Source organism: Lepisosteus oculatus, chromosome 26 (assembly GCF_040954835.1).
Source record: "Lepisosteus oculatus isolate fLepOcu1 chromosome 26, fLepOcu1.hap2, whole genome shotgun sequence".
NCBI classification, from domain to species: Eukaryota; Metazoa; Chordata; class Actinopteri; order Semionotiformes; family Lepisosteidae; genus Lepisosteus; species Lepisosteus oculatus.
The window spans coordinates 3,681,513-3,700,039 of NC_090721.1; the positions used below are offsets into that span (position 1 = coordinate 3,681,513).

Here is an 18,527-nt window from a genome sequence, read left to right on the forward strand (position 1 = left end):
ATGGCAGAAATGCATTTAAAAATCATTGTCTAATACATTCCAGGCATAACCTGGATATAAAACATCATGGATAATAATGAATCAGAAGAGCAAGACAATTCAAAACCCTATTAGGAATACAAATGGAAAACTGTGAATGGGTAATTGTGAAAATCTGAGGGAAAAAGTGTTACAGATATAGCTATAGATGCTTGTATTTCCAGGCCATGACAAGGAGGCAGTATGATGGGCAATCTGACAGAAAGGCAATGAATTTTCTACCGTTTAAAAATAAATAAACATTTTACTTGAGAACAATCAGGTGCTCTATCACAATGAAAATCCTGTCTTGAAAGTAGATTTACCTCATGCCTGGAAGCAAAAGAATGCATTTTGTGTTGTAATTCTCAAATTATTCTTAAAAAAAACAAATTGCATTCAGTAAAAATAGTATATAAGACTTAATTGCTAATCTCACCTATGGGGATATTATTTGTGTAATGGTTGACTGGTGTTTGACTGAACTTTGTTTTTATTTAAAAAAAAAACAAGACAGTTTCTAAGTTTTTGTTTTATTTTTTAGTCTGAAATGAGTTTCAATGTGAATACAGAGATTATAGAGTTTATATAGACACCAATTTAATTTTAGTTTGGTCCTGGGCTATTTATACCATATATTGTACAGACCAGGCTGAGATTAAGTGTCTTTCTCCAAATCCAATAGGCCAAATAGGTTGCTTGAATAATATTCCTTTAATTTTTAGTAGCTTTAGACAGCTATTTAAGCACAGGGTTGTAAATGTAGATGCTCACAAATATTTTTGTGCTACGTAAATCCATACATTTGGGGGATTCAGGTTAATGAGAACTATTCTTATAAAGAGGGTTGGCCTATTAACACAATTGTAAAATTCTTGTGCTAAGAAGCAAAAACATTTGGTAAAGCTACAGAGAACAATGAGGGCCACATTCATATAGACGACAATATATGTCAGAGAGGTAGTAATAAAATGCCCAGCATTAGAGCTGTCATTGTAAGATTGATCAAATCCCACATAGTACTGTTTGTAAGTACACCACATTTGGTGAAATTCACATTACATTTGTTAGAATATATCACCTAATAATAAGCACACTGTTGCTAATTCATCTACATGGGGAGTGGGCTCGGTCCTGCACAGAGCCTCAGTTGTCTGGTCTGAGATATGTTTTAAGACATTTTGAATGTATCGCTGTTTTCTTCCTCCACAGAAAAACTACCACTTGCCGGCGGCATGAATCAGAGGATTTACTTGGGCTTTTGGGCATCTTGTTTCTTGGTTAAATTTGCATCAACTGGCCGGTCAAAATGGGATTAGATAGTGGGTTGCCGTCTTTTCATAATAAATGAATGACCCCTCTAGTGCAACTATATGGACATGTACAGGATCTGATGCGTTGTTGTTGCCGCAAAGTGTGGAGCTTAATAGAAAATCTTGGGCTCTCCCTCTTGAGTCAGGATAGTCAAGTTTCCACGGGCATCCTGGTCTTTCTCGATGGCCTCAAATAGGGATTTAAAATTCCCAGCTCCAAAACCCTGCAAAGTAAATGGGGATACTTTAAAGATCAAAGGGAAATGGAAAACCAGCATTTTCGAACTCTTCCACCTGGCTAGGCTTTTATTCAAGATGCGTATCCGCTCACTTTGTTTACATCATGCTATTAGAGGAAAGGCAAATTGCTCATGTTTTAAAAGCAGGATAAAGAGTTTCTAAATCTGCCTGCAAAAATCTAAAATGTTAACTTTGCACTTGAATTGAACTGTTGAATGAAATAAGATACAATCATGTTTTTATACTGTGAGAGCCATGATAAATGTATTAGGAATATGGGCCTTGTAAAAAAAATCGATTTCCTTGTGTTTCGACTGCACTTAAGGAGTTTAAGTAACACAGTTACAATATTTGGGATGTAACATTATGGAGTCACAGTCACAGGGATCTTCAGGCCTGGTTCTGGCAGGCTGGGCTCATAATGACAGGAATTGGCTGTAACTGGCTTATTTGGATTAGTTTAACCACTTCTGCTAGCTTTGCAGGTGCTGCTGCTTTAAATATTTCTGTAAAGGATGCAGACACACAGACCCTCCAGGACTAGAATTAGGGAGCCCTGATCTATTTAATTAAAAATAACATTAATATATTTTAAATTCTTATGACACATTGCTTCGTTTGGCTGCAAAATGAATAATAATCAATGAAGCTCAATCGCTACGTACTGATCATTTCTGCAGTTTTGACAAGGGTGTTGATTTTGGTCCTGCTGGTCATTTCGCAGAACCAAAACACACAGTGTTAGTTGGTTTTGCTCTGTGGCCTGAATAGAGAGGAATCTGTGGATAAACTAGGCTGTCAAGCTGTGATGGATGTTTTCTATTTATGCCTACAGGATATTTGGCTTCAAATGGAATGAACAATATAAAGAACGCTTGGCTAACAGAATGAAATATTGCCTCTCTATTCAGTGTAAAATCCAGTTATCTTCCTTTTGACTGTTTTAAAAGTCTCACATGTCAACGTTTCCTGTAGAATAATTTTTAAACAGTATAGAAAATTTATCAGCTACAAAAGTATTAATAACTTGTCTTCTACTAACTGGTGTCTGTTCTGAAACTTCCTGTGAACACTTCATTGTGCTAACACAGCCAAACCCACTGACTGACCTCTATAGCAACAACTAATCATCAGAAATGAGCTTGAGATCTGAGATGTCTGACACTAAAATCAGAAGAAAGTACAAGTTACACTTTTTTTACACAAATTTCTGGATTCTTTTGCTAAGCAGATATCAGTAGCCTGGATTTATTCAGCAAAAAGGTAAATTTTGGATCTATTGTAACAAGCTTAGCTATGTGATTATTAAAGAAGACCCCCCTGTCATGATACTGAACAGCCATGTTCACAAGCTCTCTTACTGTGACCTGTGTGTTGCTACACTTACAAAGTGATTGTGTCGCTGAATGACCTCGAGGAAAAGAGTTGGCCTGTCCTGTACAGGTTTGGTGAATATCTGAAGAAGGTAGCCCTTGTCATCAAAGTCCACCAGGATTTTCAGTTCCTAAACTCAAAAGGAATCAAACATGAGTATTTGTTTCACCATCACAACAGTACAAATGGAGGGAAAAAAATATTCACATTATGGATGAACTTGTATATAGAGTAGGGATTTCTTTGTTGGTGAGATTAAATAAAACAGTCATTTGTCATTTATCTGGCTAGGATAAAGTCCCAGTTTTTCAAGTTAAAAGTGCAAAATTCTATTTGAGTTGCCTACTGTTCATAGGCCTGTATGTTGTTTAAGGCCTGTCCTCGTGTGACATTCCCACCTGCAGTTTATTGAGGTCTTCCTTCACTTTGATCTTAGCTGTCTTCAGTTTCTCTTTCAGGTTGTCGTAGTACGTGTCGGGAGTATAAAGGAACTCCATCCCACGGGCCTTCAGGTTGATAATCTGAGCAGAAAACCCAGTAAAAGTCTTTATCTGAGCAACTCTTGAACCTGTTGCATAACTTTACTGAAAATTCAAAACAGCCCACCTTGTACTGGAAACAAGTTTAATGGTAAACTGCAGGTTTGCTTTTAGATTGGCCAACACGACCTTTTGCCCTCATGTGTTAATTTAATTCTGTGAACTTTGGATCAGAGCGTTGTGGGTTCAGATAGTAGGTGGGACACTGCTGTAGTCCCCAGAGCAAGGTATTTCACTCAGATTGCTCTTGTACATGCTCTGCTGTATAAACAGGTTGCCAGAATGTCATTGAATGTCAGAATCTGTTCTTAATCGGTAAGTGGAGGCACGAACTCACAGCCTGAATGATGTTGGAGGTGTTGAGAGCGATGTGTTGAACTCCTGGTCCTCCATAGTAGTCTACATACTCCTGAAGGATGGAAAAGCTTTTATTGGCATCACCCAAAGGAAAACATGTCATGTATGAAAAATTCATGGCTGCTTTCACGTGTGGCAGCGTTTTGCAAAATTTTGGGCTGATGAAACACAGCAAAACGAAGGTAAAATTGTCCCCAGTGGCTTCTGAACAGGAGCTCTGAAACACTCCAAGGTTTTAATTCATTTTCCAACTGTTCCAGTTTGACCCCAGACTTCTTCCATTCCTTATCCCTGTTCCACATACTTGAATTTGGGACTTCTTCTTCCCATGCGCTGGCTCATTAATGGGCATCTTTATCGTCTCCTCGTAGTTAGTGACCACAATGGATCTCAGCGCACTGTACTGGGTATGGATCTGCTTGTCGTCTATCGACCAGAAACGGTGGAACATCAGACACTTCTGGTACCTGGAAGAACACATAACCCGCCCCCGAACCAAAGAAAATTCACGATGAGGGAAAGAGATGGACTGCGACGTCTAAAAATGAAAAGCCCTGTTCTCTTTGACATCCTACAAATAAAGCAGTTAACGTCAAGCGAAAGGCTTGAGAAGGGCACTCTCTGGTTGATGGAGTTGCACAGAGCTAAATCAAATGCAAAAGATATGCAGAGCATATAGAAAAACTTATAGTCTCAGTTTTCAAGGTATAAGAGCAAAATGTTTAATAGTAATAATTCCTTCTGTTTAATAGTAATAATTCTGGACACTCCATTCAAAGTGCTTTACAGGTAATGGGGATCCCCTCAACCACCACCAGTGTGCAGCCCCACCTGGATGATGTGACAGCATCCTTAGTGCACCAGTATGCTCCCCACACACCAGCTCTCAGTGGGGAGGAGAGCAGAGGGATGAAGCCAGTTCAGAGATGGGGATTATTAGGGGGCCATGATTGGTAAAGGCCAGAGGGAAATTTGGCCAGGACGCTGGGGTAACAGCCTCACACTTTTTGAGAAACACCCAAGTATTTTTAAAGGCCACAGAGAGTCAGGACCTTGGTTTTATATCTCATCTGAGGGCCGATGCCTTTTTACAGTGCAGTGTCCCCATCACTATACTGGGGCACTGGGACCCATACAGACCACAGGGTGAGCGCCCCCTTCTGGCCCCTCTAATATATTTTCCAAAATGTTGGTGTGTATTAATTGATTTGTGGTGGTGGTGTCATATACTTCTCCTCTCTCACAGTTGGTAAGAACATTTGACGTGTTCTTTCTTGTTCCACAGCCTGTTGCTGAAAGCCCCAGTAAGATCTTCATAACAGGGCACTCGAGTTAGTTTTCTGGGCTGCTGGGGGTCAGGGATAAATTGATCCCTACTTTCTTTTATCTGTAACTCCAGTAACAGGGGATATTTCTCCTCACACTTAAGGTCTTTACAGTTTTTTGTTGTGTGACTCTCACCAGTCCGATATGGGAACCATTTGATCGTCCGGCTGGTTTCCCACAACGTGATCTATGAAGTTCAGACAGCCTGGTGGCCTGCAGGAGAAAAGAGGTTTTACTGTACGTGTGTGTGAGAGAGAGAGGGATGGAGAAGGCATTTTCCTCGCCGTTAATCACTGTTCTGTAGAAAACCAGAAAGCTGAATCAATGTCAGAGAAGTTCGCAGCGTTTCCACTGATCTAGAAGATTTATAGCAATCGAACTCCTGCAAGATTCTGTCGGACTGAAGGAAATACTGTATTGAGAGGCCGTTTCATCCTGCAGGCTTGATGGAAAGGATGGATTACCAACAGATAACAGATACACATTCGCCGGTGGAGCCTTTGCTAATCTGACGTGACTGATGGCTTGTGCTTATGAAAAGCAGTGGTAGGCTATTTCCACGGTCATTGCTTTCTAAATTTAAGCTATTCAATTTCATTAAAAGGCAAATCTGTTAAAGAAGAAAACGGGCTCCTTACAGCTGAGGCAGCAGGGGGTCTCTGAAGGTGGGCTCCTTGTACCCGGGCAGAAACAGGCCTTTGTAAGGCCCAAGGTACTCCACAAATGTGTGTGTTGTGTCTCCATACTGGGGGGGGAAATGCAGATTATTTTGTTAATTGCTTTTCAACCAGAAATGATTTAGTGATTTAAGAATGCTGAGAAAAAGCAATCATTTTGCAACCCTTGTGCAGTGCTTTTCAATATTTATTTGCTTCCAGTTTCAGTTGCAGTTAAATTGTGACATTCTCAGTTGTAGTTTTCCGCTGTGGATTGTACTTTGCAATAGAGATGATAAAGTTGGTGTGCCAAGGGCACAAAAAGGGACTTAAATGTACTATATGCAATTAGACAGTAAGCACTGCATTTTAGTAAAACACAGACTCACGGTTTGTATGACAGCAAACTTCACTCTTCCATATTCGTCCTGCTCAATCCAAGGCTCCTTAACAACCACCGCCCCCCTTTCTCTGGCTTTCTGTGGAAAGATGTTTAGATTCGACTCAGAACAGGCTCAAAGGAATGCCTAACTGACCACAGTATTAAGGGACTGAGGCTGGGTCCACAACTCACAGTGAGACACAGTTGGCTATATTCCTCAGAGATGGCAGTGTTCTGTGCTTGTCACTAATATGGTTCCTGATTTTATTATCTGACGTGATGTTTACATGTTTAAGAAAATATGAAATATTAACTTTCAGTGCCATACATTCCAAAATAGACACTTCTGCAGTACTTTTCAATTTTCCGGATCATCAGGAGAATTTTTAAATGACTGTACAGCCTGCAGCGTCACAGCTTGAAAGACCTGAGCTCTCCTAGTGAACTGACAGATACTGTGTGCTTCTCTATTAGGCCAGTGAATGGAAAGAGTTAATGGAGATTTTTTTTCCATTACCATTACAGAATACAACATTCTCCCAGCAATAACGCTAATAGATATGCTTTTGCTCAAGCTTGAAGGTTGTGTACAGAAAAAAACAATTTGACAACAAAGTCACTTTCAATTTATCAACCTTCTTAGGCTGTTTTAGCGACAAGCATGATTCTTTGACTTTGGCATTGTGTTGTGTCACCAAGTCAAAAGTTCAAAGCTTAAGGCTTTTGTGGATTTTTATTAACAGATTCATACAAGTCTGTCCCTTTCAGTTTAAGTTGATTCATTACGTTCTATTACATGTGCCTCAGCTCAAACATTTTCAGAATCCATTTCACCAGTGACCTAAAGCTGGAGATATTTTTAATCATTCTTTTTAATCCAATTAAACTCAATATTTATTGAAAAACGGCTGTAATAGTTCATGTTAAAACGAGCTGCTATTCAAAGCTTTGCAATATGCGATGAAGGTTCTTTACTATTGAATTTTCTCAGAACAGAAACAAATGAATGCAAGCTAATAAATGCCCTTGCAGCTTTAGAGATCATACAACAGGGACCAAACACCAAGCACTGAAAGCATCGGTACAAACACATCTGGTGGTTTCTCCTGTAGGCTGGTATTAGGTGTGGTAGTGTCAATATAGCCAGACTTCTTCACTTTACCACACGAATGAATGGTTAGAGCGCCCTCTAGCAGGCAAAGGCTCTTCCGGTCATCATGCTGTTTTTTAAGAGATCTCCATCAAAGGAGGCATTATCCTATCATGGGTACAACACCGCCACTACCCCTACCTGTTGGCACCCTGATTTCTCCACAGCTCCCTCACAGAGGTGGATCTGAACAGTGAGTCTGCTGAAATGGGCATTGAGCACATGGTAAACAAAGTGGCACTTTATCTTAGATGGCATCTTTCAGGGAAAGAAAGCCCTCCTGTTGCACTCCTGGTTAAAGTATAACTAAAACAAGTGAAATGGAAGCAGCCCAGGGTTTATTTCACCTGTTGCTTGTGCTGCCCAGAACCCAGCAAAAGGCAAAGGTATGTACAGCTTATCTTCAGTTTGCTGTAGCAGTGGTGGGTACTGTACATACCACACAGCTTAAAACATCCGTCACATAGCACAGTCAGGGATAGAGGTCAGATTACTTTTTTGACACACTTAAAGGCTCATTGCTTCTATGCCAAAGTTGTGCCACTTTTTCTAATATTGGATGCACTTTTGATAATTAGAAAACAATGCCACTTCTGTTGTATTTAGAGCTTTAACCTGGTGTACATAGTTTTCGAAATTTGGGTCGTACAGAGCCAAATGAACAGCAAGAAAACTCTGCTGTTTGACAGCCTATAAATTCTCCTGCTGGTAGCTAAAGTATAACATTAAGAATGAAAGTAAGAATTAAGGATCCATGTTTGGTTGGCTGACAACCACCGGTTCATTTTTATCACCTAGTCCATCAAAAGGGTTTTAGAAGAACTTTTGATGAACTGGCAAATAACAGTAGATTAACGACCGGCACTTTTTTATGCAGGACTTTTTACAGCTAGGCAATCTGTTCTGGAGAAAAATGTTTTTGAATGAACTTTGAGTTTTCGTAATAGAGCACCAACTCATCTAGACCTATCAGTCCTTGGTCAATTGTGTCCAACTGCCCAGGGGCACCCCAGCCACTCAAACCTGCAGCCTCTATGCCTTGGGGCTCACTTTTGCACTCCCAACAGAGTGATCGGTGGTCCAGTCCCTGGGTAAGTCTTAGACAGTTACCTTCAACAGGAAGTCACAGTCTTCCACCTGGAAAGCAACATCCTTCACGCCATCCCCATGCTTCACGAGATGCTCCCCGATTTCTGAGGAGAAAAGGTGACATTTGGGAATGGAAATATAACATAACATCTGGAACGCGTCACTGTTATGTGGGAGGGAGATGAGGGGCTGAGAGTTCCTTTGTTTCACATTGTACATGCAAAGCAATGTGAGGGACAGTTCTTAATATCATGTAGCATAGGCCATAAGTAGTGAGGATTTCAGAGATTTCTAATAGTTTTTTCTAAACTCATTTATCTAAACAATTAATTGGGTTTGGCACTTTTGCACAAACGAACAAAACAAAACTGGTGAGCCACAAAGCTTATGCTTTTCTAATAGATGATCAAAGGCTGTCTTTCAGTGTTTCAGGTACAGTGTTGGAATTTCACATTAAAGCTTACCCTTATTTCCAGGGTTCAGCGCAGACTGGAACACAAACATTATCTGAAAGAAGACAGAAACATGCTGTTACTACTCATGAAAAATGAGTGTTAGTGTCTGGGTTGGGAAATCTGAATGATTCGTTTTTGAAAAGTTTAAGATTGTCCGTGTTTCAGACCTTATCCTGTCTGATGACGTGTGACACCACCTCTCTGCTCCCCGTTTCCAAACCTTTGTAGGCTAGAGGCTCAAAGCCCATTTTGTCACAGTAAAATGTTGCAGCCTGTAAGGAGACAAACAAGGACCAACAAGTTAGACTTGCGCTCATAGTGAATTCTTCCTGGTTCAGGTTTTTAATTTCTTCTCCTTGGCATGATCTATTCCTAAAGGCTAGGAAATTCAGTTTCTGAGGCTTAATGTGGTCATCTTCTTTTTCCAGTAAATTTTTTATTTCTCCTGGACCGCTGTGCACCTACATGACACTATCTAGATATAAAGTGCAACCTCATTCATAACTACTAAGTGATCAGGTATTTCCACCTTCACTTTGTTCTACCTCACATTTAGTAAGCAAACAAAAGTAATTCATGATCCAGATCATTTCTAGTGCATTTGATGGTTGATTTATTTAAGAGTTGATTGGATTAACTGCTGTTCCTAGTTACAATCACAAGATTAGCAGAACAAAGTTATAAGGAGATCACCTGAACTTTTAAGCGGTGGCTTTAATGTTGTTCACGAATAGCCTGCCCGAAAGTACATTGCAAATGTCAATATTCAAAAGGGGAATGAACTTGGTTTGATAAAAAAGTTAAGAGACACACATTCATCAGCTGAAGCCCCTGTAACATCAGTATAGCTTGCCATTACACTGATTGGAATCTGAGGAACATTCTAGATGAAGCAGAGTTCATTATTAAAAATGTAAGTTGACTAAATGTCTCCCGTTTGGCTAAAGAATGAAAACTTTCTTTCACATATTTCTCTAGACAACAATCCTTTCAGGGGAATTTACTGGGCATGATACTACAGCAAGTATTGTATTTTATCCATGTGTGGGCAGTTTCAGAGATCCTCGATTACTGTACTTTCCATTCAGTAATGCAACAAATTCAGCTTACCTGTTTTGCATTTCCCACCCAGAAGGTGACATGATGGAATTTCACAAATCGCCCTCTCTCTGGCTAAAACACAGAAATGACACAAACACCCTGTTACTGGTTATAAGGTACTTGATGACAAAAATGTATTTCCATCTTAGGACAAGAAGCCATGAATGTAACTATGAGCTCTTCTAAATATAAGAGTAAAGATGTCGCATAGAACAAGTCTGGAAATAAACTCCAAACTGTGACAACTTGAGTCGATTAGTATAAGATGTGTGTTATACTGTATATTGTTATAAACGTAAGTTTAGAGCATTAAGATTAAATGTTTTTGGACATTGAGTGTTTGCTGGGAAAAGTGTTTGCTGTTTTTTTTTTAAACAGGACCTCTTTTTTTCGTGTGCAAGTACAAAAAACCACAGCACCTTTACTCTGTGAAAAAATACAACAATGCAGCTGTCAGATAATAACCTACCTTTTCTCCTTTGTCAGTGTAGGAGGTCTGAAAAATAATGGAGAGAAAGAAACGGTATTCACAGTAGATCACTTATGTTTAAGAAGTAGTGTGGTATTGTTTAATTGCTCAGAGTTGTGCAAGAGAATACAAAGGTATGTCAATATACCCTGAGTGCTCAGAATATAGGGATTCCCAAAAGAATAACGTGCTAGGCCTCTGGTTGTAGCAAACGCTGGAATGGGAAATGGCGTGAGATTGCATTACTGGTTCCACCTGGTGCACTAATTCTCAATTGAATTTTTCTGACAGCTGTTACTGCCAGGGAAGGTGATGGAAGTTTGTCCTGTGCTTCTCAATTAAACCACCTACTGCCACTCAGAGAGCCTATCTATTTGACTAAGTGAAAGCCACCTCCCAACATTAAGGCTGCTGGAGATTATGTTAAATGAGAACATGTGAGAGTGATCAAATTAATGTACTGTTTCGGTAAAAAATGTAATTTGCTATAATATCTTTAAAATAAAACTGTAAAATTTCCCCTTCCAGATCTAAAGTTTATGTGCTGTGAAAACCATGTTTATAATCAACTTTTTAAACACAGGATCGGGACATTGGGAAGTATTTTTCTTAATATTTTAGTGCAAAATCAGAAGCTTCCAATTTTGTTTTCTATTTTTAAGACAATGTAGTGGAATAGCAATCATTTGCAAAGTAGTTCATATTGTGATAAAACCACTTACTGTTTAACAGAGTGAAGTAGTCGATATTTGTCCATATTTTGCTCAAGTTCAAGATCTGATTTGTATTTAAAACAGCTGCAGGAACATTCTCAGATATTATGGACTGCTGGCTACAATGTGGACATATCTGAACACAGACATTAATAACTGTATTTAGACAATCAACTGCTTAAACTCATTTTATAGCTCTTAATACCCTCAGCTCTTAACCATTCAATCTGAGCCTAACTTATCCTCCTTTTTGAGTCAAGAGAAATAACACTTTTTGAGGTAAGAAAAATAGTAGCTGGCATACCAGTGTCCAATCTGGTCGTTTTAAAAGTTCTGAGGAAACTCATGAAAACATTGTTCTGAAATGCTATTTTACTTTACAACTGATGGAAAATACTAGAGGAGAAAAGAAAAGTGTAGTGACATTATAAAGTGAAATGAAAATGGTCAGACTCACCATTTTTTCTTTGTGGTGAACGCAAGTGGCCTTAGAGACAGTCAAGAGCCCGGCTGCCCGTGTGCCGTGAGATAAGGAGAGTGGGTAGACACAGGTGATTGGTCCCTGTGAAAACACCCCCTCTTGCCTCATCTTGACAGCTCTGGGTGTCCTCTCCAAGCCATGTTTGTCCAGTGGTAACATGGTATCAGATGTGATCTCACAGTTATTGATCTTCTCCATGCAGCGGTGGAACTCTCTAGAAGACTGATCTTCCAATACAGTTTCCTGGGGAACGGGTTTGCGCTTTTCCAAAACTGCTAAAAGATATTTGCAAAAGAAAAAAAAAGATCTTAATTTGAATGTATACAAAATGGTACGCGACAGATTACACAGTTCCGTTATCTAGAGCACTGTTTCAGTTCCGCCTGCTCAGACAAGAGCTTTCAAATGCAGATTGGTTGGGTTTTAGCTCATTTTGTTCTTCTTTAAAGCCCCTGCTGCAGGGAGTCAGGTGTGTGATGTGTGAAACAGTATTCTCCTGTTTCCCTCTGCTGGAGTGAGTCTGGCAGGCCAGCAGCAGGAGATCTGTAAGTCCTCCCCAGAGCCCCTCATCCCTACAGTAAACATACTGAGTGACCTGGGACATTGAGCAATCGACGTCTAGGAAAGGAAAACGCCTCTGAACTCCTGTAGTAATGATAGGATCTGCTTTTGGATGTGGCTACAGTCCTGGAGAGCCATAGTGCCTGCTTCTGAGGAGGGAACTCGATTTGATAACACTTTAGTGAGCAAGCCACAGAGGACACTTACAGAGACCTACTGTAGGCTGCTTTTTGATATACCATTACAACACATACATTTCATTTTGCAATCTTTTATCAGTGCCATAATGCACGTTCACATCGTCCTGGAGGGTAGTTACGTAATCCTTTTGACTTGCACCATGTAAATGAGTCCTTATGTTATTGCATTATGTAACATGAATTTCTAGGATATACAGTGAGCATATTTTGAACTTTTGTAAAATGCCTGTGATAAATATTTAATCTTGCATGTGATCCTCACTTTCCTTTCCGGTGATAATACCATCTCAATTTTAATTGTGATGGTTCAACTAGCTATGATTTCAAATTGCACTGATGTGCAATTAACAGTTCTCTATTACCTGTCCTAAAGGTGAATTCTTTGAAGTTAGCAACTTGTTCTGATTCTTTGTCACTGATGACTAATCACTTATTGCAACCTCTTTGTCTTTCTGCAGATGAGTACTGTAGCTCAATCATTCCTGTGTGGGCTTACTCATAGTGGAGAAAAGGGCTGGGAATGCAAATCCTATAATTAAAAATCCTTTTTAACCTTTCATGCTGCCTGCTCCTGGAGATGCTCTATATAACAGCCTAATTCCGATTCTTTTGAACGATATACTGTATTATGGGAAATGGGAGCTCAGCACTGTGCAGTTAATAGCCACATGCTCTGGAATAAGGCACAAGGTTTTGTTAAATGTTACATGGCAGTTGTTAGCACAACTTTAACAGTCTTACCTGCTGTATCCTGCATCATTGTTCAGTGTGCGATTTTTAAAAAGTTTATGTTTCCCCACACAGAAGGATCAAGGTACAAAACAGGAAAAAAAGAAAACAAAGAATTCAGAATTGGAGTCAGTAGGTCGCAAGATTCTCAAGAACAATAATTAACCATGTAACATACATCTATCTTAAGTGAATTAAAAAAACTGTTATAAGAAGTGAACTTTGCTACAGGTGAATAGTCACTTATAAAAGGACTTAGATTTTTTTGTGTTGTATGTAGCTCTAAGCACAAGAAGGTTAAACAGCCTACCAAGAGAATCATTCCACAGCCCAGACTGGGAATAAAACTTTTCTCCTAAACCGCTGGACACACCAGCCTCATCTGTGTTTCTCCTTCAGCACTAGAAGCCAATGCCTCAGGAGTTCTGAGCCGTGTCCATCCATGAAAAAACTAGATTCCGGAAATATCAAGAGTGATGCAATCCAGTTTGTAGGGTCAGAAAGAGTCACTGACTTTACATAGGTAGTATCCTGGCAATCAACACTCATGACATGTCACCTTTTGCACAACGAACAGACACCTGTTTAATGTTAAGTGATCTGCAGCTGGAAAAGCAACTTTCCTAACACTGTATACTGGACAGTGTTTCCTCTAGATGGAGCTACTGTTTAGCTGTTTTCCCTTTTATTGCTTGAACAGAAAAAAATGATTCAATAATAAAAAATTGAACAGGAGGATCACAGGAAAAAACATCTGGTTATAGGGGTAAATATGTATATGTATAAATATGTATATACATAAAAGGGAAGAAAAACATCCTTCTGTTCTGGAGCAGCTTTCATTTTCAAAATGAGGAGAAAGAACCTTTATATTTAATGAGACATTATAGAGTACTTAAACATAAGTGGGCATGGTGCCCATTGTGCACACTGCAATAAGAGATATCACTTGCTGTAATTATCAAAACACAACACTTCCTCATAAGACCATTTATCATGTGATATTTTAGAAATGTTAAGAGGCATGTGACCATTTTCAAAGAATGTCTCCTGTAGCTTAGTGTATCTGAATTGCTTAGATAACAATCATATGAAAAGTCACTGAAATGTATTCTGTCCATCCGGTTAGTACAAATGTTGGTTTCCATTGGTTCATTCATTTTTTTACAAATTATTTGTAGTTTTGTGACTTATCTCCTGATATGTCCTTCGGATGAGACGTAAAACCGAGGTCCTGACTCTCTGTGGTCATTAAAAATCCCAGGGCGTTTCTCGAAAAGAGTAGGGGTGTAACCCCGGCGTCCTGGCCAAATTTCCCATTGGCCCTTACCAATCATGGCCTCCTAATAATCCCCATCTATGAATTGGCTACATTACTCTGCTCTCCTCCCCACTGATAGCTGGTGTGTGGTGAGCAGTCTGGCGCACTATGGCTGCCGTCGCATCATCCAGGTGGGGCTGCACACTGGTGGTGGTGGAGGGGATCCCCATTACCTGTAAAGTGCTTTGAGTGGAGTGTCCAGAAAAGTGCTATATAAGTGTAAGCAATTATTATTATTATTATTATTATTATTATTATTATTATTATTATTATTATATTATGATGATGATGATGATGATGATGTTGGTCTCAATGAACAGAATTCCAACCAGGAAGTCTTTATTAAATTAAATACTAGAAGAAAACAGGTAATTTGAACATCTGTGTTTACTTCATCGTTTTCATTCCAACTACTTTCAGAACAAACATTGGAACAGGTAAGATCTGTATGAGCTAATTCACATGTCTGCACTTTGAAATACCTTGTCTTTGAGAAGGAACGAGTGAAGAGAGATGGAAAAAAGATAGAGGCACAGCACAGTCTGTTTAAATCTCCAATTGGGCTGAAGGACATAACTGCTAGACTTGTTTTTTTAAAGTATTGCTCTCAACTGTGCTTTCAAGTGCTTGTGTGAAGGGCTAAGTGACATGGCCTCATTTGCTCTAAGCTAATACCCAAATGTGTGACCATATGCTACTGTAGCCTATACCAGCAATTCAGAACAGCTGAGATCAGTGCAGGTGAAGAAGCAAAAAGACTGGTGCAAAAGCTTAAGACAAAAATAACCCCAGCCCTTAGCTACAGGACACAGGCCAGTAAACACAGACCTAGCCAGGCTATATACACATTGCAGTACTTACAATACGGAGGCAAAACACAGAAGATCACACTGGTGAGATAGATAGATTTAATAAATTATATAAATGATGTTAATAAATGATGTTATTATAACAGCAATGCTTCAGATGGGGAATACTGGTTACAAACCTTACAAGAATTTGATCCCAATGTTTTGTTGTATGATTAAGAAGATACCTTCTTCTTCTTCATACCTTCTGTAGGTACTTGTTTGCTATTAGTTCGTGCTTGCAGTTTCTTTTTCCTTGAATTTTACAAGACAACCAGGTAACATACCTTAACTGTGGTGTATCACAAGACAATCACAAGGTTAAAGGGTTCCCTGAAATAGAATAACAGGTTAGACAGAACAGTGAGTATGTGACATCATCACATATAATATGTGTTTGGCTCTTTCAATGACACAAGGTACCCATAATGACAAAGCAAACATGACTCTACTTATCCCAAAATAAGGTACAGAATTCCAAAACATATTCTGGAATCACTGTTTGTTAATTTCTGTATTTTTTTAAAAAAATGAAAGTCATTTGGCTCAATTGAAATATATAGGTTATAAGCTACAAAAACCTCATTTTTGGAGGATGGGGTTAGAGAGAGGCTTTTATATATGTTGTTTTGCTTCAGGCATGGAACTGTACATCTCTGCCATGATAATGAAACACTATAGGGTTCCTGTAGTTTAGAAACCATTTAGTTAGTTTCTATACATTACTATTGTTTATTCAATGATACAGTTCTTTATGATAAATTATAGTCTCCTATTGGCTCCACTTCCTGTTGTTATATTGAACAAGTCGATATATTGTTCGGAGAGTCAAGTATTTCTCTTACAGGACACACTATGCAACGGTATCTCTAAAACGTAGTCGTACTTTTAGATAAGCTTGATATGAGGATATATGTCACGTCTTGCGATTAGAAGGACGACATCATCTTTTGTTATCCCTGGGGCTGTTCAGTCTTCACGCCAGGGGTTAACAGCCCCTAGCTCATTCTTTCATTTGGCCAGTGGGGAATTGTCTTGGCTCTGACTGATCAGGCGGAAAAAAGAATGCTTCATAAAACCGAAGATGCAATCATGTGCTGGGGGAAGGACGTAAACTTCCATTTTTTATTCCCATCTTAAAATTCCAAGCTTCCCATACCTTTGATTTTATAACACTCTCGCAACGCGTTACAACCATCAGCAACGACAATCACACTTCCAACCTCCAGTCTGCTGACAGCATAATACGCGCCTGTCCGTTTCACGACTAGCTGCCGCGCTGTGATTTTCTATTGGCTAGAAACATGACCACATGTCTTCCTCCTCTGTTTACATAATCTGTGATTGGCTACCGACGGCTTCCCTGCTGCTCTGTGATTGGTCGCGGCGTGGGCGTGTGCACCATTCAGGCTTTCAAGCATCTTGGTGTGAATTATCATTGGCCGCTTCGTCTGGACACGTGACCTAGCTGGAGCGGGGATTGAGCGTCTATTGGTCAATTCAATCATCCCTCAAAAAGAGATTGGCTAGTGCATAGGTCACCGCGATTGAATGCGGAAGTGGTGTAGTTTACTGAGTCACTGTTCTGTCAGCTGATTGTTTCTGAGTGAGTAACTCGATTGTATTTTCTTTTTAATTGTTTGAAGCTTTTTCTAAATGCTTTTAAAATGATTGTAGACGCAATTCGGAGTTTCTGCAAAATACAAATGTAATTTGCAGGTGCTCTCGATTTTATAACCACCCTTTGCAGGATGCATGTGTTCAACTCAAAATGCGTATGTGTGTTAACTGTACTTTTTTCAATATGTAGGTATGGCAATCACGATTAAGAAGCCTGACACTAGTTTAATAGGATTTCACTTTTTAAGTCACGTAATCTAGCCAGTCCTTCTGGAGTGCATTCACTTTTAAAAGTCAACATTTGATGTTTGCTCTTTGCAGAGTAGTAGTTTGGTCATGGTGATGTATTAAATTTGTTTCGGGCAAACGCGTGATGAAACGCAACAGAATAGCGCTTCGTGTCAGTCACTGAGTCTTTTAGAATCGAGCTGTCGGAGACTGAATATATCATCTCCACGAGCACCAGCAGGACTGTTGGAAAAATAGCTCGGTATCAGATCGGCCACTGGAAAGCGTATAAAATATCACATTCTGCTGACGCCGTTACATAACTTGGGGACCACTGACAAAATATTGCTGGGCTGCAGGTGGGCGGAGATGGGGGTACATGGCTCTATAAAGAGCACATTATTGTACTGCCTCGGGCAAACACACCAGGTACCAGAGACGATCGTAGGAGGGAATGTCGATATTGGGCACGGCACCAACGACTATAGTGTCGGCTGTTAATGTAATATTTTAACAGAGAGAATTGTTAGTAATTCGGGGATTCCTTTGAAGGGTTTCCGGGTCTGCAGGAAAAGTCTGGTTTTACTGGCGTCCCTTCGCTCCTAACTGATCTTTATAAACCGGAGGATTTTGGGTTGGACCTGTTACAGACACAGGGTCACAGTACATTACAGGAACGCAGCTTTGGCGATATCCATGAATGAGTGGTTGAAGACGGAGAGCAATGGAGCATCTGTTTGCTTTAATAGCCAACGTAAAAAAAAAATACTATTCGTTACTGCTTTAACATTTTCCTTGAACTGCCTCTTCTTTGCTGTTTTAAAACTCTCCACTCAGCCTAAATAATACACTTCCAGCAGTCATATCACATTCTTCCACGAAAGCACAAACATTCTGCTGATGAATTGTTTTAATATTTATAAACTTATAAAATTAATATGGCTTTAGGACTTTGCTCGTTTCCCCCATCAATCCCTTCTGTTGTGATGCTCGTTTGTACTGGATGATTCACCTATTGACAGCATCACAATCGTCTCAGCTAAATCAGCTGCAGCCTGCTCTTTGAGGTATGAAAATATAGTAGCCTAATACAACAAGCCTGGGCAAATTCAACGATACATTAGCTGATGCACACCTTGGAAGGAGATGCTCCCTAACATGAAAATAAAGCCAGTTGAGTGAAATAGGTCTGTCCTAGTGTTGGTATTACTTTGTCCACCTCTACATATGCTGATAAGCTCATGCCAGTTTATGCACTGGAATAGCTGCAAGGCTTGTTGCTAGGATTTCTACACAGATTCATAGCCGCGTATCAGCTTGCCCGTCTCCTGGGCCAGCAATAAAAATATGTGATTGA

General features: G+C 39.6%; 2 protein-coding genes across 3 annotated transcripts in view; one reads left to right on the forward strand and one right to left on the reverse strand.

Moving 5' to 3' along the window:
- Positions 1-535: 535 nt before the first annotated feature.
- hpda (4-hydroxyphenylpyruvate dioxygenase a) lies at positions 536-11,978 on the reverse strand. The gene is made up of 14 exons (XM_069184374.1): positions 11,640-11,978; positions 10,470-10,496; positions 10,010-10,072; positions 9,067-9,171; positions 8,909-8,951; positions 8,466-8,548; positions 6,213-6,302; positions 5,806-5,912; positions 5,303-5,380; positions 4,146-4,308; positions 3,822-3,893; positions 3,344-3,466; positions 2,959-3,075; positions 536-1,555 (listed from the first exon to the last, which is right to left on the reverse strand). The coding sequence occupies exons 1-14, from the start codon at positions 11,859-11,861 to the stop codon at positions 1,442-1,444; spliced, it is 1,407 nt and encodes a 468-aa protein (XP_069040475.1). The 5' UTR covers positions 11,862-11,978; the 3' UTR covers positions 536-1,441.
- Positions 11,979-16,893: 4,915 nt separating this feature from the next.
- Positions 16,894-18,527, forward strand: part of mtmr4 (myotubularin related protein 4) — a 68,989-nt gene continuing 67,355 nt past the window's right edge. Inside the window, exon 1 of one of the 2 annotated variants that reach the window (XM_015367752.2) lies at positions 16,894-16,928. The gene's annotated coding sequence lies outside the window, so the exon portion shown is untranslated. The remainder of the gene's footprint in view (positions 16,929-18,527) is intronic. The other variant, XM_015367755.2, reaches the window with a different exon arrangement.